The sequence below is a fragment of the Tauraco erythrolophus genome, chromosome 7 (genome assembly GCF_009769465.1).
Source record: "Tauraco erythrolophus isolate bTauEry1 chromosome 7, bTauEry1.pri, whole genome shotgun sequence".
NCBI classification, from domain to species: Eukaryota; Metazoa; Chordata; class Aves; order Musophagiformes; family Musophagidae; genus Tauraco; species Tauraco erythrolophus.
Window position 1 is genome coordinate 60,382,747 of NC_141471.1, and position 26,450 is coordinate 60,409,196.

Consider the following 26,450-nt stretch of genomic DNA (forward strand, 5'->3'; position numbering starts at 1 on the left):
AAAAAATACAAAAAAAATGAATGGAACAGTAAAAGCATTAATGCAATAAACAACAAAATCCAGAGCCAGAAACTGTGAGATTAGAAACAACTGAGCTAAAAAAACTCCACAGGCATAACATGTCTGATTTTAGATTAAATTCCCCATTTGTCTTCTCAGGTGGTTTTCACTTTTCCGCTACTCATCACACAACAAGTATTTTTCCCCTCTGTGGACAGACAGTTTCCAGTTAGGAGAACACAGAAGAACTTGAACACGGAATTAAAGAAACAGGCAAGTCTGTTATTTCTGTCTGAACAGTTTAATTTAAAACCTTTGCATGCCATAGCAAGCTTGGGTGTCTCAACACGATTTACAGAAAAGACGTACAGAGAAAAGGGGTTTCACAATATGTCGTCATTGTCTTCATATTGTCTCTAGCTCACAAGAAAGCCCTACTTTTTAGACCTTCTAAGAGGCTTCACTGCTAACATGCACCTGGGGACAAGTATTTGCAAGAGATTACACTCCTAACCTCACGGAGAACGCCCTGCATCCTTCTCTGATGAAAACACTTGCTCCAAACGGCCCAGCAAATTTCAGAGTGAACAGAGGGAAACGTGGACAAACGGTCTGAGTGTGAGGGAAACTCTTCAACTCAACCGTGAAAGCATTTGCGCATCAATCCATACTAGAGAAGCTTGCCTCGGAAATGGAAAACTTGGGGGCATGAGCGTGACGCACAGTCCCTGTAAGCAACCAGGCTGGTTGCTGAGGAAGGAGATGGTCCCTTTACTACTGTACTGCCTCACCTGGCACAAGAATCCCCGTCTCCCATTGACGCTACGAGTCTTTGAGGCTACCGCATCGGGACTGCCTTTAACGATGCCAATAATGCACAAAAGCCCGTTCATGTCCAAAAGTACAGCACTCAGTACGCAGGCTGCAGAAATACTACTGTTATTAACAGTGACAGCTGGTGCAGAGGCTGGCAAAGTCAGCTCTCTCTTCCAGTGTTACCAGTGCAATCCTAAAGGCAGAGATCGCCCTGGTATTTCTGCAACAGCGTCTTCTCCTTTACTCCCGACGATTCAAAACCAGTTTTGTATTCAGCAAGAAGTTCCTGAACAACCACAGTTAATTCACTCACATAGTAACTGTCCTGAAGGATTTAATAAATAACTGGACTCCAGAAAAATTATCCAAGTCTTTAAAAAAGAGGTAACCAAAAACTGTACCCAAGAAAAAAAGAAATCATGCAATCTGACGAAAAAGGAAAGAGAATTCTACCTCTGCAATCTATCAGCTATAGCAGGCTGAGAAGAAGACATGCCCTTTGGTCAATCTCCTCGAGTCACACATGCACAGGGCTGTGCGTTCACAAGCACGGTCATATGACAACATTGTCCAAGAAAGAGAACTCGCCCATACGCTCAGGCCAAGGAAATGTCCCAGACACAATCTGCCTCTGACCATCGAGAGCTGACCCCATCTCCTCGTTTGGTCCTGCTCATCATGGCAGCAAGCATGGGATGAACCTAGAAATGGCGTCCTCACATCTCCATCATCCAGATCATTTTCTATTACATGAAAAGAACAGTGCTTGTCAACCATCCATTTGGTAGCTGAGGCTACAACTAGCCGAGGACAACCATCTCCCATGGGCCTTCCCCTCCTCACACTGGCCACCCCACCTCCAGGCCCCAACCACCTTGCTGGCCCTGCAGCGGACTCCTCCTGCAGCAGCAGCAGCCTGCAGGACGCCGGGCCCTCTCCTCCCCTCTGCCCCTCTCTGCTACTGGTGGCTGCAGGGATGATGCCACGTGCAGGCAGCCGAGCGCTTGGAGGCTCATGGAGACTCCCAGAGCCAACTGGACCCTCCTGGGACACTGGGGCCGCTGTCCCCTTGAGGGGACCCCAGGCCTGGCACGAGGGGGGGCTGGAGCCCAGGGCATGCAGGGCAGCTAGATGGCAGGCCCAGTGCCCGAGGGCCAGCCCTTCTCTCTGGCAGGCCCAACGGCGGCCCCGAATGGGCCACCCTTCCAGCCACACCAACTGCCGTTGCTGACGTCAGCAGCTTCCGTTACACCAGCAGCCAGTTGTGCCACTGGTCCACAGCTTGCGAGCAGCCGCAGAGCCGGACAGCAAAGGTGCATGGTAGAGGGGGACCCCGGAAAGCCAGGCCAGCACCCACAGTGAGTGGGACGAGCGACGAGAGGTTCTCTGAACCCCTGAGGATGCCTCCACCTCCCAGGAAACGGCAGCGGGCTGACAGCCGGAGCAGCACATCCGCCAGGAGAGCAGTGGCTGGTGCTCACCTGGGCAGTGATGTTGAGCCCATGGAGGTCGACCCTCCACACACTGGTGAGGAGCCCATGGAGGTGGATCCTGCAGAGCAGGAACAGCCCATGGAGGTGGATCCTGCAGAGCAGGAACAGCCCATGGAGGTGGATCCTGCAGAGCAGGAGGAGCCCATGGAGGTGGATCCTGCAGAGCAGGAGGAGGAGCCAATGGAGGTGGATCCACCTTGCATAGGCCTGATGGGGCACCACACCACCATGGCCAGGGTGCCTCACACATCATGGTGCCCAAAGCGCCGCAGGACCAACGGGGGCTCTCAGGGACCCTCCCAACGGCCAGCTCCCATCAAGCGGCACCACTCCCGTCGTCACTCCCACCACCGTTGTCGTCACCAACTGTAGCGGTAAGTGGACCATCCGCACCAGCAGCTGGTGGGCTCGTCAGGAAGATCACCCAGCTGTCAAGCCCCACGTCAGCCCTGCTTTCCCACCCCCCAACCCTGCCCATCATGAAGGGGGGCATCTCCTTTGCCCTGAGCCCTGGAGAAGAGGGGAGGAGAGAGGCTCCCATCTTATGGACCTCCCGTGGACCTGCCCCAACAGGTCCATGTTCCCAACATAAGCAGGATATGGATCTGTGGGAGTGGGTCCACAGGAGGGACATAAAGATGATCCAAGGGCTGGAGCACCTCTCTGATGAAGACAGGCTGAAAGAGTTGGGGTTGTTCAGCCTGCAGAAGAGAAGGCTCTGGGGAGATCTTAGAGCAGCCTTCAAGGACCTAAAAGGGGCCTACAAGAAAGCTGGAGGTCTTTAGACAAGGGTGTGTAGCGACAGGACAAGGGGCAATGGCTTTAAACTGAAAGAGGGGAGATTTTGATTAGACCTAAGGAAGAAATTCTGCACTCTGAGGGTGGTGAGGTACTGGACCAGGTTGCCCAGAGAAGCTGGGGATGCCCCATCCCTGGAAGTGTTCAAGGCCAGGTTGGATGAGGCTTTGAGAAACCTGATCTAGAGGAAGGTGTCCTTGCCCACAGGACTCCACAGTGGTTAGAACTAGATGATCTTTGAGGTCTCTTCCAACCCAAACCATTCTGTGATTCTATGATTTGATGATTCTGACCGGCAGCCCTATAGCACCAGGAGGAGTCCCTTGGAGCCCACTGGACACTGCTGAAGACCACTGGACACTGTCAGACGCCGCTGGAGACCGTCGCAGACCACCAGAGAACATCAGAGACCACCACACGCTGCTGGAGACCGACAGAGACCATCAGACGTCGCTGGAGACCGATGGAGACTATTGCAGACCATCAGCGGCGTCTGGTGGTCTCCGATGGTCTCCAATGGTCTCCATCAGCATCTTGTGGTCTCTGGAGTATGATGGAGATCATCGGAGACCATCAGTCGCCGCTGGAGACCGTCGCAGACTGCCAGAGACCATCAGAGACCACCACACGCTGCTGGAGACCGTTGCAGACTGCCAGAGACCATCAGAGACGACCAGACGCCACTGGAGACTGACGGAGACCATCAGAGACTATCAGAGACCATCAGACACTGCTGGAGACTGACAGAGACCATTGCAGACCATCAGCGGCGTCTGGTGGTCTCCAATGGTCTCCGTCGGTCTCCGATGGTTCCCATCGGCCTCCAGCAGTATCTGGTGATCTCTGGAGTACGACAGAGATCATCGGACACCATCAGACGCCACTGGAGACCGTCGCAGACTGCCAGAGACCATCAGAGACCACCAGACACTGCTGGAGACCAACGGAGACCATCGGAGACCGACGGAGACCATTGGAGACCACCAGATGCCGCCGATGGTCTGTGATGGTCTCTGTCAGTCTCCAGCAGTGTCTGATGGTCTCTGATAGTCTCTGATGGTCTCCGTCAGTCTCCAGTGGCATCTGGTGGTCTCTGATGGTCTCTGGCAGTCTGCAACGGTCTCCAGCAGCATGTGGTGGTCTCTGATGGTCTCTGGCAGTCTGCGAGAGACTGAGACCGACCATTGGTCTAGCTAGACACCGCTAGACCCTGCTGGAGACCACCACAGACCGCCAGATAACACTGGACCCTGCTGGAGACCATCGCAGACCACCGGACACCACTGGGGTCTGTGGGACTCCCCTGGAGCACCAACAAGCTTAATTGGGCCTGGAGCTGGCATTTTTTCAGTCTGAGGATGACAAAGCCAGTGGGAGTGGCTGTCCTCAGCTAGCTCTCACCTCAGTACCAAATGGGTGGGTGGCAATGAAGCCAGACCTGCTCCGGCAGTGCCCACACAATAGCAACAGCTCATCAAAGAAGGCAGATGCCCCATCTCTGCAAGCAGTCAAGATGCACAGGCGGCTCTTCCTTTGGACAAGCACAAGACTTCTCTTCTGACCGCAAAAAGTTTGGGCAAGACTGGCCAATAAACAACTAGAAAGACACAAGAAAAACAAGAAAACCCAATTTAGAAACCAAGAAAAACAAACTTAAAACCCAAGAAATCCTATCCTCTCTTATTTGCCACTTTGGAGACTGCATGCACACTCCCGTGTCCCGTTCTGGTTTCCCCAGTGACGTAAGATATATCACCACATTACCAGATTGATGATCAACTAGGTCACAAGTACCTGGCTAAGCATTTCAACTTAAGCAATAAGGTGGACTTGGAACTATACACAGACGGTAGCAGTTTTATGCATCGTGGAGAAGAAAAGCAGGATACGCAGTAATAACCCTCTGGAAAGAAAGAGAAGCTCAACCACTGCCCCGAAACACTTCAGAAAAGGCAGAAAGAATTTCACTGACCAGAGCCCTTGAAACAGGCAAAAAACTTAAGAATCAGTATCTATACAGACTCTAAATATGCCTTTGGAGTTGTGCATGCCCATGGAACAGGGATTACTAAACTCACAAGAAGCGGTATAAAACACAGACAAGATATCCTAAAGCTGTTGCATGCTGGTTTAGAACCAAAAGAAGTAGCAATAATTCACTGCAAAGCCCACCAACAGGGACAAGGAGAAATAATCCAGGGAAAGCGGAAGCTGATTTGGCAGCAAAAAAGGCGGCCTCACAGCAACACCTCGTTGGGGCCCTGATACCTGGTCGAGAAATCAGCGTGAACCCTCCCCAACACACCAACAAGGAGAACTGGTTGGCAGAAATGCTCAAGTGCTCGAAGAACGCCGGAGGAGGCAGGTAACTCAAATCAACAGGTTCTCACTAGAGCTAAAATGACAGAGACACTCCTTAACAACTCACATGATTTCACGGAACTGAATTTTGGTTCTGAACCTCTTACGGTGTGTGCTCCTGAGAGCGATGGAAGAGGGGACCTTGCGAATTTAAGGTTTGACCCTCTCAGGACGTATCTCCTCCTCTTTGGTGAAATGAGTGTCCGTGCATTTCTAGATGTTCATGATGATTCCCCACAACAATATTGAACAGGGATTTACGTAAACTGAATGACCTTTTGAGAACTTATCATGCTTGCCTGTCTCTCCAGGGGCAAGAATGGGTGACAAATCATTGGTTCCAACCACAGAGTATAGTGGATAAGACCTCTGCTATGGAGACAGGCTGAGAGAGCTGGGGCTGTTCAGCCTGGAGAAGAGAAGGCTCCAGGGTGATCTTACAGCAGCCTTCCAGTACTTAAAGGGGGCCTACAGGAAAGCTGGAGAGGGACTTTTTACACGGGCATATAGTGATAGAACAAGGGGCAATGGCTTTAAACTGAAAGAGGGGAGATTTAGATTAAAGGAAGAAATTTTTCACTCAGAGTGTGGTGAGGTACTGGAACAGGTTGCCCAGAGAAGTTGTAGATGCCCCAGCCCTGGAAGTATTCAAGGCCAGGTTGGATGAGGCTTTGAGCAACCTGGTGTAGTGGAGGGTGTCCCTGCCCATGGCAGGGGGGTTGGAACTAGATGATCTTTGAGGTCTCTTCCAACCCAAACCATTCTATGATTCTATGATTCTATGATATTGCAAAAGGAGGCCAAAGTTAGGGGACCCTTTAAGATAATTAAATCTGTGTTGGCAGGAACTCCTTTCCCTGACGGGGTGGCCCAAAGAGACACTGTCACTGAAGGTACCCCCAAACTGTTAAACATCCAGGAAGAAGTAATGAGCCTCCAGGAGGAGGATGCCCCTCCTCCTTTTGTTGTTAAAATTGTCCTGCCCTTTTTGGAAGAGCTCGGTTCACTGATGCCTCTGCGAAAAGAGAGGGCCAACAGTGGAAGTATCGAGCTGCAGCTATTAATGTGGATACTGAGAGAGAAATCATTACCGAAGGCGAGCGCAGTGCCCACGTGGGGGAGTTAGTGGCAGTATGGAGTGTGCTCCTGGACAGCCTGTACTACTAGAAATGCCAACCATTAGGGCTGTTCCTCTCGTGCTCACTGAACCCCTTAAGAAATAGGCTTGGAAAGCCAAAGATGCCCATGGAAAAGAACAAAAAATCTACACCAGGTGGATTGTTCCATCCTTCTAATAACAATCTGCTTCTGGTTCCTTAGAACGAACCCAGTTTGTTTTTCTTTTCTTTTTTAGATAAAATTCCTGAAGCCTGCCTGAGGAAATACATGAAGCTGCTGATTATCTGTGTGATTTTATCAGTAATCGCTGTGTTAATATTCACAGGATGTCTAGCACACCATCACAGACACTGTTGTGGCTCCTTTAATGTTAGAGGAAACTCGTGTGTCCCCCTCTCCAGCCTGGGGTGGCAAAACGAATTTACGACCTTAGCCCAGCAGGTGGCCAACACTTTTATCCTGACTGATTGCTGGGTATGTGGGGGTCCTTTAGGATTTCAAGATTGGCCATGGACATCAAAATGGCTCGTGAGTAATCTAAGTGACATAACCATTGGTAATGACTTGTTATATTGGAATGAGGAGGTAAACCCGTGGAAAGTCCAAGTTCTAGAAAAGGAAGAATATTGTCTTAATCGGAAATAGTGGAGTTTTTGTGGATCATAGTGTATGGAATTGGACATTTAAGTATGGAAATCATTTTGTGTCATCCCGGGGTGTTGACCCATTAATTGTTCAACCTATAACTATTCTATTCCCGTCGAAGGTGACATGTTATGGTGTATGTTGAGCAATAGCACTGATGAAAAACTCATCCCTCGCAGGCTAAGTTGGGCATGGGTCAATGAAAGTGGACATAAAAAACGATTTGATAGCTTTTGGTCTAATATCAACCTCACGGGAGTTGAGATATTAAGGGAATCTACCCCTCTGGCTTGTGCCATAATTTGTACAACCAATCAGGCAGTAGCCATTTGATGTAACTATAGTAATTGGATAGAGGCATGGAAATGTCATCTCTGGATTAAAGGAAAGAAGTCAAATCATCGAATTAAGCACCCCTCAGGCTTAAAAAATAACACTTATTTTGAAACTCCTTATAATTCCGATTTAAGATGAAAAGGGGACGCACTGTTTGTAAATGGAACTTGGGCTCTGAAAGGTCATTACTGGATTTGTGGCCATCATGCTTATCGAAAATTACCAAATAATCGGAGTGGGACATGTTATGGAGCGTATATACGCCCCTTCTTTTTCCTGTTACCAAACCACAGTGGAGACAGTTTAAGAGTCAGGGTATCTGATGACCTTAATCGATATCGGCGGTCCACTGATACCTATGTAACAAGTGGAACTGGTCAAACCTGGGGCAAAGATCAGTGGACCCCTCAACGTATCATAGAATATTATGGACCTGCCACCCGGAACCCCAATGAGTGGATTAGTGGTACTCGTGAACCTCTATAATATAAATTGTGTTATTTGTCTACAAGCTGTCCTAGAGATCATTGCTGATGAGACAGCCCGTGCCCTTATCTACTGGCACATCAGGCCACACAAATGCCAGCTACAGCAATACAACATCGTGTGGCTCTCGATCACCTGCTAACCGAAGAAGGAGGTGTTTGGGGTAAACTAATTGTTGTTTCTAATTGTGGATTCTAATTGTTGTTTAAAAATTTACTACAACGGGGAAACTGTTAAACAAATTACCGCAGGAAGGCAAAAGCTGGCCCATGTTCCTGCCCAGACATGGAAAGGCTGGAACATTGATATGTTTTCTCGGCTTCCTGGTGGTCCGTGGGTTAAGTGAATCCTATTTTATTTGATATGTGGTTTTGCCATGTTGTTGTTTTTCCCATGGATCATTCCATCTTTTATACAATTAATTCAACGTGCTGTCGCTAATACGCAATTTATGACTACGGTTTCACCTGGCGGCGTTAAACAAATTCGTGCTGTGCACCAAACCGCACCGTCGACAATACAAATTATATAAAATATCTGAAACCACCAAGGGTTCACGCGGTGGTGCAAGAAATTGACAGCTTAAATCTGGGACAGAAACTTCTAGATCCAAATCGTACACGCGCTCTGGACAGGGGGCGTGGAAATCAGTGCGCACGCTGACCCACACTCCAACAGACCAGGGCAGCAGGCCACGCGGACCGCAAAGGCCGAATTGTTCGGCGTTGTATCACCAAAATAGTGAGAAATGATGGAATATGCATATATACTTGTGCCAATCTATTATATGACACTGGATTTAATAATTGTTATTGTAATTGTTTGGTTATTCCCTTGTGAACGCTGTTCTTGTCGTTGTCCGTGTAGGAGCCTGCTTCAGATCCGTCGGAACCACAAAATTAGTTTATAAAATGTTCTGGTTTTGTAAAATTAGTTAAATATAAATATTAACCAGTATGTTGAAATTGTTAAATTGTTGTTTTGGTAAATTGTTAAATCGCTGTTTCGGTATTATAATTGTTATTAACTATTATTGTTAAGTGCTACCTCTTTTTCTTCTTTCTTTGTTACGCGCTACCTCCTTTTCTTCTTTCTTTCTCTACCTCAACCACTTATGCCACCACGGAGAACCATCTTTGGAGAAGCAACGCTGAGCCATGGGGTGGTGTAAAGGACCACGTTACATTTTTGTCTCCACATTGCTGTAACAAAAAAAGCACCAATCGCAATATCTGTCTGAACATTACCAGAAAGGAAAACCACCAACTGAGCAAAAAGCCACCAGCCGAGCTACAGACTTCCTCAACAGGTTATAAAAAACTTAACCCCCAGGCATGTGCCCAGGAAATATTCTTCCATATTTCATGTAAAATAATCACTTTGTTCTTTGTGTTATTTTTGTTTATTTGTTTACTTAACTAGTAGATATTTTCCTATATTTTTATATTCATATCTAAGATTTTTATCTTTGTAAATTGTTCTCTAGCTTTTAATATTATGAGATATTTATTAAATTTCTGTTCAATCCATACTTCTGTAGTGTCTTCTCTTTCCTGTTTCTTTTACATAAGTTTCCAAGTGAGCAATCAGAATCCTAACCAATGCTATGATCCTTACCGCATATCATTTGGTTTTTCTAAAATTTAGGACAAGAGCTTCAGAAAAAATCTACTCCGAACACAAAAGTGAGATTACCGTCCAGAAGAAATTAGTTACAAACCTCAGATCCATTCCAGGACTTCATTTACTCTTTCTTCAACAGATATCCCAGACTGGTTATTCTTTATTCACATGCTGGTCTCCACAAATTCACAATTTTGTTCTTTAGGAAGCTGGGCTCTTTCTAACAAATGCAGCAGAGCTACCAGCTACCACAGGCACTGCTCACCTCTGATGCTACTTCTAGACATAAACCATCCTACTGCCCACGTAAACTTTATCCATCTCAAGAAGTCTCACTGCTCATAAGCCGACAACTCCTTGTTATTGTTAAGAAATGCAAAATTGCGAACAAATTAAGATTACTATGGTAATGACAGAATAGCTGGTGATTCTTAAGTAAAATATTACCTCCGAGTAGTAGAAGAACTGTGGGGCTGAGTCTTCATTGTTAGTTGTTAGCTATGCACTGAGAAAGAAAATTCCTTTAGGAAAATTCCAACTGACTTTCCCAAGAGCTTCCATTTCGCAGCAGCTCTCACCTTCCTTTCTTTCTCATAAATACACGCAGGGTGAGCTGTTAAAAAAAAAATCCATAAATTATGTCAACCAGTTTTCTTAGAACAGGCTGATGTTGTCAGTCCAACATTTTTATTGCCTTAGCGGGAAAGAAAATTTCAAGCAGAAAATAAAAATATCTAATAGTCATGTAATAGATACCTAATATCTAATTCAGAGAAGCAGTAAGCCACACTTACTCAGCAGTATCAGGGAGATGCCTCTATGAAGCAAAATCCACAGCAGTGAGAGTGATGCCAGACTGCACTTTCCTCCATGAACTGAGGATGGGATTTAAACACTCCTGTGCAGCTTTTGCGGGAGATCTCATTACTGCAGGAGATAATGGCCAGTACTTCAGACCGTTTTCTTTTTCGGAATTACACCAAACAGTAAGTTACAGATTAAAACTAATGCGAAATCATTCACTTGCCAAAGCTGGATTGTTCCTTGCAGCTTATCCTGTGTTCCCTACGCTCTATTTATCGTATAATGGCACTTCTGTTGGAGCTGAGGAACAATATGTAATTACATGCTTTATTTTTAGAATTTGAGCCTCTGGGTGGTGTTTTACTGACGAGATCTTCTTTGAGCACTATTCTTTTACAGTTCTTTCAAAAACAATCTCTTCCTCTGATTTCCATGGAGAATCTTAATTATTAAAGAGTACAGTCTCTAGTAAATACTGATTTAAATAACCAGAACTGAATCATTACAAATGTTAAAGAGAGAGAGCATGGTCTGAGTGCATTCAGAAATACGTTTTTTTATTTTTTTTCCTCTCACACTAAATTTGCCTGTGCTCTTGGACAAGTCTTTCGAAACTTCCTAGGGTATTCTAATGTACGTTTAGCAGCAGAACAGTGCTAACGGAAGAAACTCCAACCTGATTTTTCTCATTTTCCAACCTTCTGCCACCAACCTGACACACCTGGACCGAAATCATCCCAGATTTCGTTTTTCTCTGCCATTGCTTCGCGCTGGAAGGACGCGGCTGGAGGACGCGCTGTCTTCTGCGCTTCAGGGGGGCTTCGGGAGGAGATTTTTCTCAGAAAAGACGACGACCAGAAGAAGGAGGCACCGCCAACGCCCCTGCTTGCAGCCCCGCGGTCTCCGCTGGGGGAACCGGCGGGAAGGCCGGAGCCGAGGCCCGGCGGGCGGCCCCGGCCCGGGAGACCCCACCGCCCGGCCGCGACGCGTTTCTCCGGCCGCGGGATACAACGAAGCCGCTATGCCTGTGAGACCCTCCCATAAAACTAGCTTTCCATAAGGCTCCCTGCGGAGCGCAACAGGAGCAGCCGCTCACCAGTCTCACTCACGGCCCAGGGTACCTTCTCAGGGGACGGGCCAAGATGGAACTCCGCCCCGGCTGCTGTGGGGAGAGCGGGAGGGAGGAGCGGGAAGCGGGAGGGAGGAGCGGGAAACGCCGCCGCCGGCGCCCCGCCCCGCCCGGATGGGTGCTGCGGAAGCGCAGGCGGCCGGGGCTGCGTCCCCGTCGGCCCCTCGGCGGCGGGAGGCGGAGCGAGAGCCCGGGCACAGCGGCATCCTCCAGAGCGGCCATCGCCGGGGTTCCATGGAGAAGCGCGGCCCGGTGCTGCATATCGTGGTGGTGGGCTTCCATCACAAGAAAGGCTGCCAGGTGAGGGGGGCGCGAGTGCCGCCCGCCTCCTCGTGCCCCTCGTCTCCCGCCCCTCCCCTCCGCCCTCCCCCGGGTTCCCTCCCCGGCGCGGAGCAGCGCCTGCCCGGCTGCTGCCCTCAGCCTGCGGTGGGCCGCCAGTCGCGGCCCGGCAGGGAGGGCTTGAGCCGCTGCGGGGGCGGGGCGCGGCCGGGGGGGGCCTTTCTTTACCTCCAGGAGGCGGGTAAAGCAGCGCCTTGGGGCCGCGGGCTCCCCCTTTTCCCCGCGGGAGCCCCCCTCAACCGGGGCCGCGGGGCGGGGGCTGCCGGGCGGGGCCGTGACTCAGCCCGCTCCGGGCGGTTCGTGTTTGTCGAGCGGCGTACGTGAGCGCTCCGGGAGCGGCGAGGAGGAGGAGGAGGAGGAGGGCCGGCCGGCCGGGGGAGCGCCCCGCCGCCGGCTGCCCGCCGTGTTCCTGTGAGCGCTGGGAGACGGCTGGAACCGCGGCACCCGCATCTCCTGTGGGCCGAGCGGGTTCCATACGCCCAGGCAGGGAATTAAGAGAAAAACAGATTATTTTTGTGTCTGCCTGCTGTTCCTGCCGCCCAGCCGGGCTGCACCGCCTTGGGCTCTCCCAGGTGCGACTTGTGCACGAACAGCTGATGGCCCCAGGGTGTAAATCCACCCCTGACTTAAGTTTTCGTCGCGTGTCTCTTCCCTTCTTTCGTAAACGCTTTGCCGCTTCGCGTGGCCTGTAAGGTAGAAGAATTTTGTGTCGTGTGTTTTGTAGGTTGTTTTTTCTTTTTTGGTGCTTTTGCCTAGCTGGGCCACACGCACAGTTGTTTTGGTGTGACAAGAGCAGACAGATGGAATGTTGGACTGAGTCTTCTTCTATAGAGTGTTCTTAGTCTTTGCAAAAATTGCCCAGACAATAATGAACGTGATGGTTGTTGTTATGCAAGAATTGGCCTGATGTGAACGCGTTCTATGCAAGGTACCAGAGAGTTACATTAATCTTCGTTAATGCTTCAGGAAACAACAAGCACAGCATGGCAACGTGTAAAACAGTTCCTCCTGCCAGCAGAAGCTGAAGCAGAAGTGCTTCCACCTCTTTTTCTGAAAGATCTTCGTGGCTTTGTAACGCATCCTTTCTCTTCAGGGTGTCTAGGGGCTGTTCATGTGCGGAGCTTGCTGGATCAGTTCCTACAAAGGAATTAGATCTTCTAGGTTGCAAGGTTTGCAATATTTATCAGTCCCTTCCTTGTCAAAGACTGTTAGGAAATGAGCGTTAGTTGGGTGTCTGTAGGAGGGAAAAGCACGTCTTTGCCCTTACCTTGCTGTTTGCCTCTTGGAAAAGACATAGGTTGGAGACAAAAGCAGCAGTGGCTTTTGTTGCTGCTGTTTTTCCTTTGAGGTCTGTATTGCTCTTCTTGTAACATTATGCAGTATTGATGCAAAGCAAAAAAAAACCAACAAAAAACCCTCTCCGAACTATAAATCAGTAGCAGTGAATTTTATCTTGCTGCCGTTAAAATGTTTGTAGAAGTACGTTTTCAGGTGTTGTCAAAAACTGGGTTAGAATACCTCTGAACCCAAGTCGACTTTTAAGTATCTCAAGAAATGAACTGGACGAGTTAGAGAGGAAAGAGGTTGGCGAAGAGGACAGAGTAGCCGTGTCACAGGGAGAACAGCGGAAATAGAATGACAATTGGTAGAACCACAAGTGGCCAGGCTTCCGAACAGAAATCTAACCAGAAATCTAATTTTAAATGTATTCTACTTCTGACTTAGCACGTTTGTTACTGAACTATAAAAATCATTTCCTAAAAGAACTGGAGGCAGTGAGCCGCGCAGCTATAGCCTAATGAGTTTGACATGAGTAGTATGCAAGGCTCTAGAGAATTTGTGAGGGAAAGAATTAATTAACAACGTGAAGCTAAGCAGACCGAGTCCTACGGGCATTCACTAAAGATACATCGTGCCTGACTGACCTGCATTTTTGTAAGAATAAATTATAGATTTACTTTCTCGATACTAAAAACAGAGTAGCTTGAATCTGCCTGGACTTGGTAATGGATCACATAGCACTAGGAGGAAAAAAAATAGTGGTTTTTTTTTTTTGAAGATGGAGATACTGGAGAATTAGTAGCAGAGCTGCTACTTGGGTAAGGAACAGTACGGAGGAGAGGAAGCAGCAATAGAGTCAGAAGAGGAACTGCTGGTCTGAAAGGTGCTTGCAAGGAGTGTTTCTCAAGACTGGATTTGGGCTCACATAAGTGGCACTGGCATCATTTACACAGTAAAATCTAAATATGGTGAGCAAACTTGAGGGATCAGTGTTACAAAGGAAGGCCGGAGTGTTGTGCAAGAGCTAGATGGTAAGGAATGTTGGAATTGTAGAAATGGGGTGCATTACAAAGTCACGCAATAGGAATGAATAATAACGGTATAGGCTTGGAAATTAACAGGAGACAACTGCTAGAAGAGACGGTGTGTTCATTAGCTGAATTTCCCACTGAAGCTGTTCTATGGAAGGAAACGGATGGAAATATACATGTGGTGTAAAGCTGATGTGTACAGAGGTGTGTGACTTGAAACTGAGCTCTGACTTTTTGGATTCTCTGGGATTGCTGTTGATAACTGATATAATTGGATTCTTACATGTTCTTAGACAATTGCTCTGGTTAGATCCTGATGTCTGAAGTGTACAGCTCTTCCTGTTGATTGACTTACAGTATAAGGAACGTTTAACATATAGAGCAAAGACTGTCATGTGCAGTTTGGAAATGTATAGTAACATCTTTTTCTTGCACAGACTTGAAAAATAATCCATATGCATTGTTTACAAAAGAGAGGGAGAATGAAGAAATTGATCCGTTTCTGTGTGCCTTTTGATAGCACGAGTGCAATGATTGTTCCACGTGGTCCTTCCAAGGGCCTCCTGTTGGACCGTGGGTCTTTTTGCTGGGTGAAGCAGGATTGTGTAAGAGACAAAGTGAAGGTTTACTGTACATATGTTTTTTTAGTCCGAGGATGCGGCTTCCTGGGCAATTGTTAAAAACTTGGAGTTGCCACTCACTGTTAAGAAGGCTTTGTGCTGTGTGAAAGCAGCACGTTGCATTTTCCAACTTAAAATCCTGAACATATTGGAAAGAGTTTTCTCTAGTGCGGAGTAAGCTTTTGGAGGAGCTGTAGGCTTTTGTTTGTTTACACAAGCAGATTGCCAGCCTGCTTCTTTGGGCCTCTTAGCTACTGATTTGGACTGTGACACTAATGAGATGTTCCGGAAGTGCTGGTTGCTCTAACTCTTTGCTAAGGAGAAGAGGCAGTTACTGCAGAGTGCTGAGAGAACGGATGGGAGGAGAAGCTTGGCTGAGAAGTAGGTCCACCTGGTGTTTGACGTGCTCTCATCAGGACCATTAAAGAAGAGAAGGACCATTGGCGTGAAGCAGGCATTGTGACGGGTTTCATTGCTTTATCCATACTGGCTGACTTGTTATGGTCACTGTCCTCGGTGCCTCATTAAATGGCAAATGTCCCAAAATGGGCAGAGCTCGTGGGCAGTATTCATTCAGTCATGATTTCTCATACACGTGAAATGAAATTACTAAAACGTTTAATTGGGAGTCCAAAAAAATTGCTGTTTTGATACCTGTTTGGTGGAGAGAAGAGGAGTGGCCTAAGGAGAAAGGAAAAGCAAACACAGCCCTCTGTCATACGTAGTTGCTCGTACTCTTGTCCATTAATGTAAAACGCACAGTTTTGATGTGGTAGGAGTTTCTGCACGCCTCTCAGGTCTGTGGGACTCAAGTCACGAAAGCATTGGGGCGTAAATTGAGAATAAGGAAACTTGCCACAGAAATGGTGTGATCTGTTCTGGACTATCTCTAGCTCGTTGGCTCATTAGTTACTGCAGCAGATTACTGGTCCGGCTCCTTGGTTCTTATTATGTTCTGTTGATCTCCTACTTCAGTATAGGATGGTAAGACTTGGATTTTGGGCTTTTCGTGTCCTTCTTCTGGAGCAGCTGGTAAGAAATTCCTTAGTAGTTTTCAGGAGCTGTGGTAGTAAAGTGGCTAGTGATTTCAGAGCAAATAAAGGGAAAGGGTGTTTTTTCAGAATCATAGAATGGTTTGGGTTGGAAGGGACCTTCAAGATCAGCCTGTTCCAACCCCCTGCCATGGGCAGGGACACCTTCACCTTCCACTAGGCCAGGTTACTCAACCCGGCCTTGAATACTTCCAGGGATGCGGCAGCCACAACTTCTCTGGGCAAACCGTTCCAGTGTTTCACCACCCTAGTTGTAAAATATTTCTTCCTTATATCTAATATAAATCTACCTTCTTTCATTTTAAAGCCATTTTCCCTTGTCCTGTCACTACATGCCCTTGTAAAAAGTCCCTCTCCAGCTTTCCTGTAGGCCCCCTTTACGTATTGGAAAGCTGCTATAAGATCACCCCGGAGCCTTCTCTTCTCCAGGCTGAACAGCCCCAACTCTCTCAGCCTGTCTTCATAGGAGAGGTGTTCCAGCCCTCGCATCATCTTTGCAGCCCTCCTCTGGACCCGCTCCAGCAGCTTCATGTCCATCTCGTGTTGAGGTTATCACGAAACACTTCCTCTCAAGTGAGCAATAAAGCACTTGATTTGCCTTACAACATTTTAATTTTTGAAAGCATTAAATGGTGTGGAAAGTCCTTATCTGTCTTATGATAGAGGTCTTTAGCAAAAATGTAACCTGAACAGAGCGTGACTAGTGGATGCAAGTTGTGTGTTGAAAAATAGAGAGAGAGACACCTTTGCTTTTATGGTGAAGCTGGAAGACTGAGAGTCGTGAGGTGTAATTCTCCATTAGTGATCCTGCGTGCCACGATCCTCATTTGAACTTTCTGTCTCCAAGCTTTCTGTACACAGAGAGGCAGAGAGATAATAGTCTGTGAGGGTGTAGGAAGGCTTAAAATATCCCAAGTACTCTAAAAATCATTGATTTTGAAGGCAAAGTTAAAATGAGAACTTATTTATTTGAAAAGGAGAGGAAGGAAAGTTTTGGCAAAGCTGGAAAAGCTTCAGACAAAAGCGGGACGCACGGTCCCTGTAAGCCCTAGGCTGGTTGCTGACAAAGGAGATGGTCCCTTTACTACTGTACTGCCTGACCTGGCACAAGAATCCGTGTTTCCCATGGATGCTACGAGCCTTTGAACTATTACACTGGAGTAAACTCGGGTCCTGTGTCACCACCAATCAGGCCGTGCGTAATCTCACTTCACTCATTGCACGGCCCAGCTTTTCTGCACTCAGGGTCCTCAACAGTTCTGCACATCGCCTCTGACCTTGTGCACTGGGGGACCATTGTCTTGCATGTCCTCTCAGGAGCTGGACTGTCTTCCAAACCGCTCTTGTCTTGAAAGTATGCATTTCCAACTGTGTTGTGGAAAAGAGGGGGGGGGGAAAAAATGGTGAGTAGTGGGGAACATGCTGTGTGTGTCATGGACTGCTCACATTGTTGGTTGCTTTTGTTTGCTTGGGATCCTTGCTCCGTAAAATAATGGCAGCTGATCTTGCCCAACTTCTGTGTACACCAGTGGAGAATGACATTTCAAACTCGGTGTCACAGACAGGGGAGTGGATTATTGTAAATACTGAAAGGTGCATTCCTGTGGAATCCCAAAGTTTGTCCTAAGGATCTTTAAAGTACTTTAATGTATGTGATGCTTTCTCTGAAGTAGTGTCTGAGTTGCCTGTCTGTAGGTATGTTTTTGCGTGGACTGTGTTTGAAGAATAATCTCCGTCTCTTGCCTAACCGTAGGCTTTCTTCCTGGCATGCAAAGGAAACTTAAGATCAGGAATGAAACAGCTGATACTGAAGGTTTAAAGAAGAGTCTGAATATGAGCTTCGAGAGAGCAGAATGCCCTTTAAGACTTCTTCCCCTCCTGAATTGTGTATGTGCTCCTCCTGTCATTCGAGACACTTGGAGTACCTGAGCTCTGGAAGGTGATGCTTGTTGTGAAGCACGTAACATGGCCGGAGCAATCCGCGCGCGTGGCCTGTTTTTACTCATGTGGAGGGAGTTTGTCTCCAAGCAGAATTGTTTGCGAGTTGGGCTTGACTTTGTTTGCAGAACTAGGGAGGTGTGTAAGGGACAAGCGAGTTCAGTCTGCTGTGTTTAACAACTCTTTGGAGAACTGCCTACGCTTCCAGGTCTCCTGTGTCCTCGATTATAGCACTTGTTTCCAAGAGGGAAATCACTGAAGCTGGTCTCTTCCCTAGGTTCCGCAGGCAGCCTCTCTGGAGGCATCTTGCTTACTTTGTTTAAGAGGAACACTTGTAGCAGTCTCAGTCTCCAGCACCTCTAGCCTGTCTCAGTCCCTGTTTGTCTGCTGTCTGATGTCCAAGACTCTAGTAGAGAATTACTTTTTTCTCTTCTTTATCTCTGCCAACTCAGTAGTTTCTGAGTTTCTGTTAGATGTGCTTGACGCTTTCTTAACCATGTAAGTGAAGCACATGCTTCGTTGTCTTTAAAGTCCTTGTGTCTGTTTGGGGGGAGCACAGGAGGCAGGTATTATGCAATAGGTACTCTTCTCTAGTGATTAAACAAGATCTTTTTAAAGGAACAACAGAAACAAAAAATAACTTGAAAAGGAACTAGACTGGAATCAAGCCAAAGGGCTTTGTTCCTGGCTCTGTTGATGATAATCTGTAAACATTAGCACAATTTCTTTGGTTTTGTTCCCTGCTTGTAATAATATTTAAGCACTTTAAAGGACTGTTATGAGCATGACATCTTTTGGTGATGCTAAGTTAATCATAGCATACACTGAGTATCGAAGATTAGCCTGTCGTCTAAAATATATGGATTTGTTTATGTTCAGCAGGTCGAAACTTTGAAAGGAGCTTTTTAGGTTTTGTTAGAAAGGCTACTCAAATTAGCATGGGATGATAATAATTTTAAATACACAATGCATTGCTGAGTACACATGTAATTGCTATCTCAGACTTCTCTAAATGATACCACAGACTCTGATATTGTATGTAAAATTAATGATGGGTTCCACTCTTTCACTCTATGGAATCCAGTTATTTAGAATTTTGTGTTTATCGTTCAAGAAAACTCCCAGGTATGGTGGATTTTTTTGTTTTGTTTCTTTGTTTAGTTTTTCAAGCTTTAAAAGAGTGCTAATGCTTTGATAATCTTGCAGTTGATTCTTTGAAGTCCTGGACAGGAAGCAAAGAATTCTTTGAAGGATTCTGTACTGGATGTTTTGTCCATAGTTACCCTGATGTGTGAATTGAGAGATGATAGCTAAATACCTATTTGCAGTTATGTAACACTTTCTATAGTCATCCTTTTTAACTTTCATCTTATGATGCCTGTTCTTTGTATGTGTCATAACATCTGAGTAGTTATTTAAACATTCTGTACCAGGAATCTTGACCTCTCTCTTCAATAAATGAATGAATGCTAAATCAGTAAAATATGTATTTGTGTACCTCGATCACATATTTAATCTACCTATTTCAGAGTGCTTTCAGATAGTAACTTGGGCTCTCAGCACTTGCTTAAATGTGGCAATGTAATTTGAACCTCTTTCTAATATATATTTATGTAAAGCTGTAAAATCGCTGAACAGAGTTCACTCCAGTTGGAGTAAATTGGAACTTGTCTCTACTTTGTGTTCCCTGTCCTAATATTGCTTTATTTTGTGATAAGTGTCCAATTTTGGTAACCCATCCCATCGCTTGTATGTGGTGCTGAATTATTACACCTAGGCAGGCATGTTGTTTCTAAAAGCACTCTCGGAAGGTTGCGGATACAAGATGTGGAAGCAGGTTCGTTGCCTGCTCCGACGTGCTGAGGGATAGGGCACGGGGCTGCCCACTTCATTGGGGTTACCTAGAGCAGAGCGTGTTCTCTACTTCATGATGTTATTGTGTTTGTGTAGCTTCTCAGTCTCATGCTTGGTAGTGAGCCAGATTTGTCTGCTCTCAGGAGTAAATCTAATATTGAAACTTGTAAGGAAGGAGCATGTTCACTAAGAGCCATTCTGGGACCATCAAATGCCCCATGGTAAAGAGCCTGAATGCTTGGTGGCTTGTAAGACAAGGTGCTGGCTCGCTTGGACTGCATTAGTTCAGCAATATGTGCTGCATGAATTACACACAGTAGCTGTTTCTAAACTGATGAGTAAATGTGCTTTAAAGCATGCCTGCAGTCCTGGTCTTCTGTTTTCCCAGGAAAAGGAGGATTCACAGTACCATTCGACAACTCCCTGCCAGCCTGCGTGGGCTCCTTCCCATTGGGAACCAGGGCATGCAGCAGAGCTGGGGGAAGGCTGTGTATCTGGGTCTTACGTGAGATGAGGTCTGGGTGCTGTCCTGAGGGAGAGGGCATGTGACCAGTCCCTGTAGATGGCTGTGTCCAGTAGAAGCTGATGGGTGCAGCAGGTTGTGTGGGTGAAAAATTGGCTGCTGCCAACCCCGGTCTGTAGTAGTTGCTGTGTTGGGCAGAGGTGACTTGGGAGTCACCTTCTCTTGTTTCGTTACGGAAGCTGCCCTCTCTGGTACCTTGTATCTTCTTAAGAGTTCATCCTGTGTGAATTCCAGCTTTCTGTAAGACCACGAAGTCTTGTCGTGAGGGCACAGAGTTCTCTGGCAAGTCTCCTGGACTGGAATGGCTGCAATAATACAGTGTCCCTCTTCTTAGAGGAGTGTGGGATTTTTGTTATTATTTACTTTCTGTAAGGAAATGGATAAGAGGAAAAGTTCCAAAGCACAGAATTTGTGTCTGACTTGAACTGTATGATTATAGAAATGAAGTGTCAAGTAATTGGAAAGAGTGTCTAAAATGCATGCTAGCATGACTTTGAAAACAAATATGAAAGTTTCAGTGTTTCAGGTTATTTTGTCTTTTAAGAGCCAAAGGGTCAAAACTTTACTAACCTAGTAAGAGTTTTCCAAGCAAACTTGAATGGTTATATTGTGCACCTGTAGCAATACAAATGATATCTTAGGACCTGTGTAAGTGGCTGCTCTGTAGCTTTGGTGATATCGGAATGTGAGGAAGTTTCGGGAACTGGAAGGACAGAAAAAACTATGCCTTATCCCTTTGTGATACGTGGATTTCCTTTGCTGACTCTGTGTGTATGTAATGGATTTTTAAATATATTTATATAAATATGTATCATATATATTTATTCCTCATACACATATTTATATAAATATGCATGTATATTATACATAGTTATTCCACATATAACTGTTTATATAAATATATAACATATATTTAAAAATCTGTTGTTAGAGGTCATTATATTACTGCGTGGGCATTATTGTTATATGGATGGGCTCTTCAACTTGTAGATCCTGATCAGTTGGTTCTGTCGTACAACAATGGGGAAAGTTTGTCATTTAAATCTGATTAAATCATGATTTAAGTAATAAATTGTTTTCAGTGCTGAAAGACTAACAGTGTTCTTAGAGTTTCATTTGGCTGCATGCTGCTGTTGTTATGGTGATTCAGATAAAATCATTGGTGTGCTGCTTTTCTCTGGATCTGGCTATGCTAGGACTTATATGTCAAGAAAATGTCTTTTAAAAATCCCGACTTCAAGTAAAGAACAAATACTGACTTACTTGAAATGAGGGATCAAGTTTTAGGTGTCATTTTAGGTGTTGGGTTTTTGTGGTCACTGCTGGTTGGCATTATACTCTATACTTAACGTTCTTCTGCTTTTCTGTTCTTTTCTTTCTTGAGAGAGGAAAAGTTAGTACCCTCAAAATGAAACGTGTTGAAATTATTTATAAAGGGAAAAGTTTTTTTCTAAATATGAATGTAATGAGTGGGTTTTACTCATCTCCTTTTCTTCATTTGAAGCAATTATTCTGCCTGTTGGTGCAGTACAAGCAACAGGAACGGAATGGGTTTGCTCCCTCTAAATTAGATCCCGCCACTTCCCGAAAGCGTCCTGGTCTTTAAAAAATCTGAAATATGTAGAATGACTATTATGTTAGAGACTTGAGATTATATCATCTCTCCAGTGAACCAATGAAAAAACTAATGTGGGTCCAGATTCTTTTCATTTATAGTCTGAAGAGAAATCTTTGAAAATACCCATATTAAACAGGAGAGGTTATATTGTGACTGTGCTGAGTAAGAGGGGTTAACTTGTAAGTGGAGTAGTTCAAACATGTGACAGTAGAGGGAATGGGGAGCATGAGGAGTTTATACTGACTTGCCAGCACACTTTGAATTATCCCAGTTTAGTGTTCACTGAGGATCTTACTCTTGCTGTGATTACTAACACTTAACACTTCTCACAGATCAGGAAAACAACCTTTCCTGAGTGTAAAATTCACTGAAAATTAATGCCAACTCCTGTCTAGTGTTTGAGTGTGATAGTTTAGGTGGGGGATGTTTATATATTTTTGAAATCCCTTTTTCATTGATGTTGATTTTTAACCTCTCTTCTGATTGTGTACTTGTAATTTAGTTGTAGACAATATCAATGCATTTTTTTTAAAGAAAAACAGTTCCTAAATGTAGGAACCGAAATATACTTTTCCTTGCCAGCACTCACCTTTTACTGTGAGATAATGAATGTCTAGTAACTTTATTTTGGCTAGGAGGTCTCTTTAAAGACAAGGAACCAACACAGACTGCCTGGACTATTTTTTTTTTGTTCCACAAACAAGATGGAACTGCATATCAGTAAGTGCTTTGCATCCAAGCTGTTAAATTCAATACAAACTGCATGTGCAAGGTTAGTTAGCACAGTAGAATTACAGAAAACAAAAAAATCGGTTCTAGAAATTCAGTTGTACTTCAGTTTAGGGATTTTTTTAAATTATATTTTAACTTGGTAATCCACAAGAGTTGAAATGCTTTGTGTAGTGAAGAGCACATTTATTGATTTCCCCATTGAATCGTAGCACAATATTCCATATTGATTTTAATTCTGAAATCCATCAAGAGCTATCTGCTTACAGAACAAGACAATCTGAAGAGGTGGAAAGCATTGCCATCAAAACCCCTTGACAGGCATAATCGATGTAACGAAGATCCCTGGCACTTGGGAGAGTAAGAAATGAGTGGAGATTGTGGTTCCTGTTTCATGTAGTTTCTGCTCAAGTCTCTGAGGAGTTCAGCTTTGAATTTGAATTTCATTTTGTTGAGTAGTCTATTTTTTAATTCACTCCAGGAGAGAAAAACCTGTAAAATCTGCTCTGTCAGTCAGCTCTGAAAATTTACATGTATTTCTTTGTTCCTATTGACTACTGATCTTTAGTAAAATACTTTATTTCTCATATTAGCAGGCATTCTTTGTAATGCATATATATTAATGACAGGGAAATTGCATGCATATGAGTTTAGGTAAAATCTATTGTATTTAAAAAAGAGCTCCTCTTTCGGTGGAGAGGGAGAAAAAGAGCTGTGAGACAGGTCTTTTCTGTAGCCTGGTCCCATCCCCCCGTCACGGCCGTTCTTGGGTTTAAAGTAGAAGATGCTAAAAAGATAGCTTGTTTTTTGGGTTGCCTCAGCTAGGCACACTGTACTGTACAGTTCGCACACACAGGCTGAGAGAATTTTACTGAGGCTCCAGTTTTTTAAAAACTCGGAAGCGATAGAACTGAGATTCTCTCTGCCCCGTTACTGTTAATTTTGCACATGTGCACTGCTCACTTTCAAGATTTTCAATAACTGGGGAGTTTGGGCTTTTTTATTAAAGGCTACTCAGTGTTCTTACAATACTTTTGTTTTGAAATAGTGTTTTTTTCTATGCAAAGGATTCCTAACTGCAATTGATGCAAGTCTGCAAATCGAGCTGTAGAAATCAAGCAGGATGGCTAGAAGATGAGGAGCAGTTAGGGTGAGTTTTGGCTGCGTTAATTCAGTCATCTGCAAGTTATATATATAAGCTAGCTCTCCTTAGAGAGGATGGAAAGAAACAGATTAGATGAATCATCCTCTGCAGGTGTGTATTTTCTTTGACTATGTGGAATGCTTAGGAAAACTGGCTCGGAGATCCTGCTCTTTGGTATGTATTCAGCTGATGTGAATCCCACCTGCAGTGACTAGGTGTGAAAAAGTTTGACTTAACTCTTTGAAATGAAATCCCTGGGAACTCCTAAGTCAGAGGGGGAGTGGAAGGAAGTTCTCCAGGGCATTGCATGCTGCCCTTGCTGTTGGATTGTCGTTTTTCTTTTGCCTGCTGCTTTGTTACTTCCACCCTTTCAGCTTTGGCAATATGAGGCGGTAGGTCTGCAAGCAGGTATCTATTCAACTACACAAATGGGATTCCTCCTTAGAAACCAGGGTACTTCCTGCATGGATCCTCCTGGGGAGAGGAAGGAATAGTATGGCATAATGTAAATCAGGTCTATCATAAAGTATATATGTAAAATAGATTATTTAGAGCCACTGAAGCAATCTTAATTCTGCTTTATCTGAGCCTTGTGATCTTCTGTCACTCATACACACGTATGAATACAGAAATCTTGTATTAGAAAACATTTTTGAAACAAGTAGACTAATATAAACCAATGTTATCGTCAGTGTCACTAACACCTGTACCATTAGTTGAATTTGGAACAGTCAGAGCCTGCAGAAATCCCTGTTGCTTGGGAGTATCTGATAGCAGCTGAGATGTTGGTGGCACGTTGTGAGCTAGAACAAGGTAGTTCAACTTCAGCAAATTTCACGCTATCAAAAGAACAAAGCAGCCAGATCTCTCAGCTTTCTTCTGGACTTGAAAAAGGAATATTCCTTAGTGAATACATGTTTTCTGTATCGCTTGAATTATCTTACCCTTCTTTCCTTTAAATATGTCTTCTAATTCATTATTTTGGTTGGAATGCAAAATACAGTTGTAATTCTGTGAGTGCTTGGAAGCAGTGATGTCTTAGATCCTTACCTACAGTGTTTCCCTGTCAGGAATGATACTTTGAAGGTATTCACTGAAATCTAAGGGAGCCAGGGTTTCCTCTTTAGTCAATAGAAAGACATTCCTGCAAGAGGGTGAGCCCGAACTCCTCACTGTTGGCCATGCAGGGAAGTAAAATACTTGATTCAAGACGTTAGTGTAGATGCTTCTTGACTATCTGTGTTTTAAAAGTGAAGAACCATGCTTTATTTATTGCTAAGGTCACTCCTTCTGCGAGAGTCCAGTAAGGATTCTGCACGCAGTGTTTACAGCCAGCCAGTTTGAATCTAGACGGTGTCAAATTGTATGATTGAGTCTCTTCTGTATTGCAGATATTTACATGAAGCTTCTAACATTTTAACCTTCTTATAATCTGTGACTTGAAAAGGATAGCAGAGAATTCTCAGGATCTCTGTGTGTACTGAACGGCAGGCAGTTTCTCTGCTCCTTGTGTGGGGGCGAATTCCAGTGTTTGTCTCTCCTTTGGAAATCAGATGCTCCGCTGTTTTGCTTTATGGCATATTTTGTTTAAAAGGCTCCGTGGATTCTTGATAACGAACTCTAAGTCAGGGTCCGGATTCCCTGCTCCTTCCCCTGCCACAATTAATCCTATTTCTATTGCATGTCTTTTTTTTCCACCTCCTTGTGTAATTATTCTTTGTGGATTACTTACCTTTAGCTCAGGACTTTGGTCTTTCAGCAGACCTTTATTTTTTGTGGATATTTTCAAGATCTCTTTTATAAGATGAGGAATAAGAAAACTTGAAATTGATACAGCACGTAGCAAGGCTGATTTCCTGTTTTCTTGTCCTTTGTGCTTTTTTCCAAATTGGCAAAAGTTGTAGAAAGAGTGACACCGTGTGTTAAGATGAAGAATTTCACTTTTCTTGACTTCTTTCCCATTTCTTCTTCACTACTATCGTCATTTACAGTGCTTTTATTATTATATACATCCATCACATTTTTATTTGATCATCCATCAAGACTTTCTGTGTGCTTGTTTTGTCAGGCTCTTTTATTTTTGTATCTACTTTTTACAGCTCCCTAGTTTATTGCTAAATGTCCTTCAAGAGAAGTTGCAGTATCTTTAAAGAGTTCCTTTTACTGATAAATTTGTGTTTAGTTTTTGTTCGGTAATTTAGAAATGCACATCTGGAAAAAACAGTTGGTGAAAGCAACTGAAATCCCAGAGAAATCTCCACAGGAAAAGATGATGAAAGGATAGTACTGTGAAGATGTTCATTATGAGGATCTGTGGTAGACATGTAATGCAGTGAGGACTAGAATGGTTATCTCTATTACTGGGAAAAAGAGGTAAATAGTAAATAAATGATAGGTGAAACTGAAAGGCAGAATTTGTTGGAGAAAGGAGAAGGAGGTACTTCAGGCCAACGTGTAGCGCTCATTGCAGTCAAGGGCATAAAAATATTTAAAAGCAGTATTTTGCTGTTAGTGTAGTTTCTGAGATTATTCAGCATCTGGTAGGGTAAAATAGAGGCCTGCACGTGTTAGGGTGTTACCTAGCCACGAGGGCTTGCGGGGCTGAGGAGCCAAATCTGATTTCAGGATGTGTGTGCTCCAGCAATGACCCCTGCTGACGCTGCAGGTGCAGCAATGTGCTGCTGGCTGTGTTCGATCAGCTAATGGGTGAT

General features: G+C 44.9%; 1 protein-coding gene and 1 long non-coding RNA gene across 9 annotated transcripts in view; one reads left to right on the forward strand and one right to left on the reverse strand.

Annotated features, from left to right (window-relative positions):
- Nucleotides 1-4,137: 4,137 nt before the first annotated feature.
- On the reverse strand, nucleotides 4,138-10,601 carry LOC147528468 (uncharacterized). Of its 3 annotated transcripts, none has more exons than XR_015222260.1 (5): nucleotides 10,472-10,601; nucleotides 10,256-10,290; nucleotides 10,125-10,175; nucleotides 9,102-9,256; nucleotides 4,138-4,704 (listed from the first exon to the last, which is right to left on the reverse strand). It is a non-coding gene; the product is annotated as an uncharacterized LOC147528468 (long non-coding RNA). The 3 variants fall into 3 exon arrangements; XR_015222259.1 differs by adding an exon at nucleotides 5,376-5,502 and having other exon boundaries at nucleotides 10,125-10,290; XR_015222258.1 differs by having other exon boundaries at nucleotides 10,125-10,290.
- Nucleotides 10,602-11,807: 1,206 nt separating this feature from the next.
- Nucleotides 11,808-26,450, forward strand: part of AVL9 (AVL9 cell migration associated) — a 42,009-nt gene continuing 27,366 nt past the window's right edge. For all 6 annotated transcript variants that reach the window (XR_015222250.1, XR_015222251.1, XM_086614454.1 and 3 more), the window contains exon 1: nucleotides 11,808-11,910. Coding sequence is in view for 4 of the 6 variants with exons in the window: in XM_086614454.1 (XP_086470580.1) it covers nucleotides 11,845-11,910 (66 nt within the window). In the remaining 2 variants the exon portion in view is untranslated. The remainder of the gene's footprint in view (nucleotides 11,911-26,450) is intronic.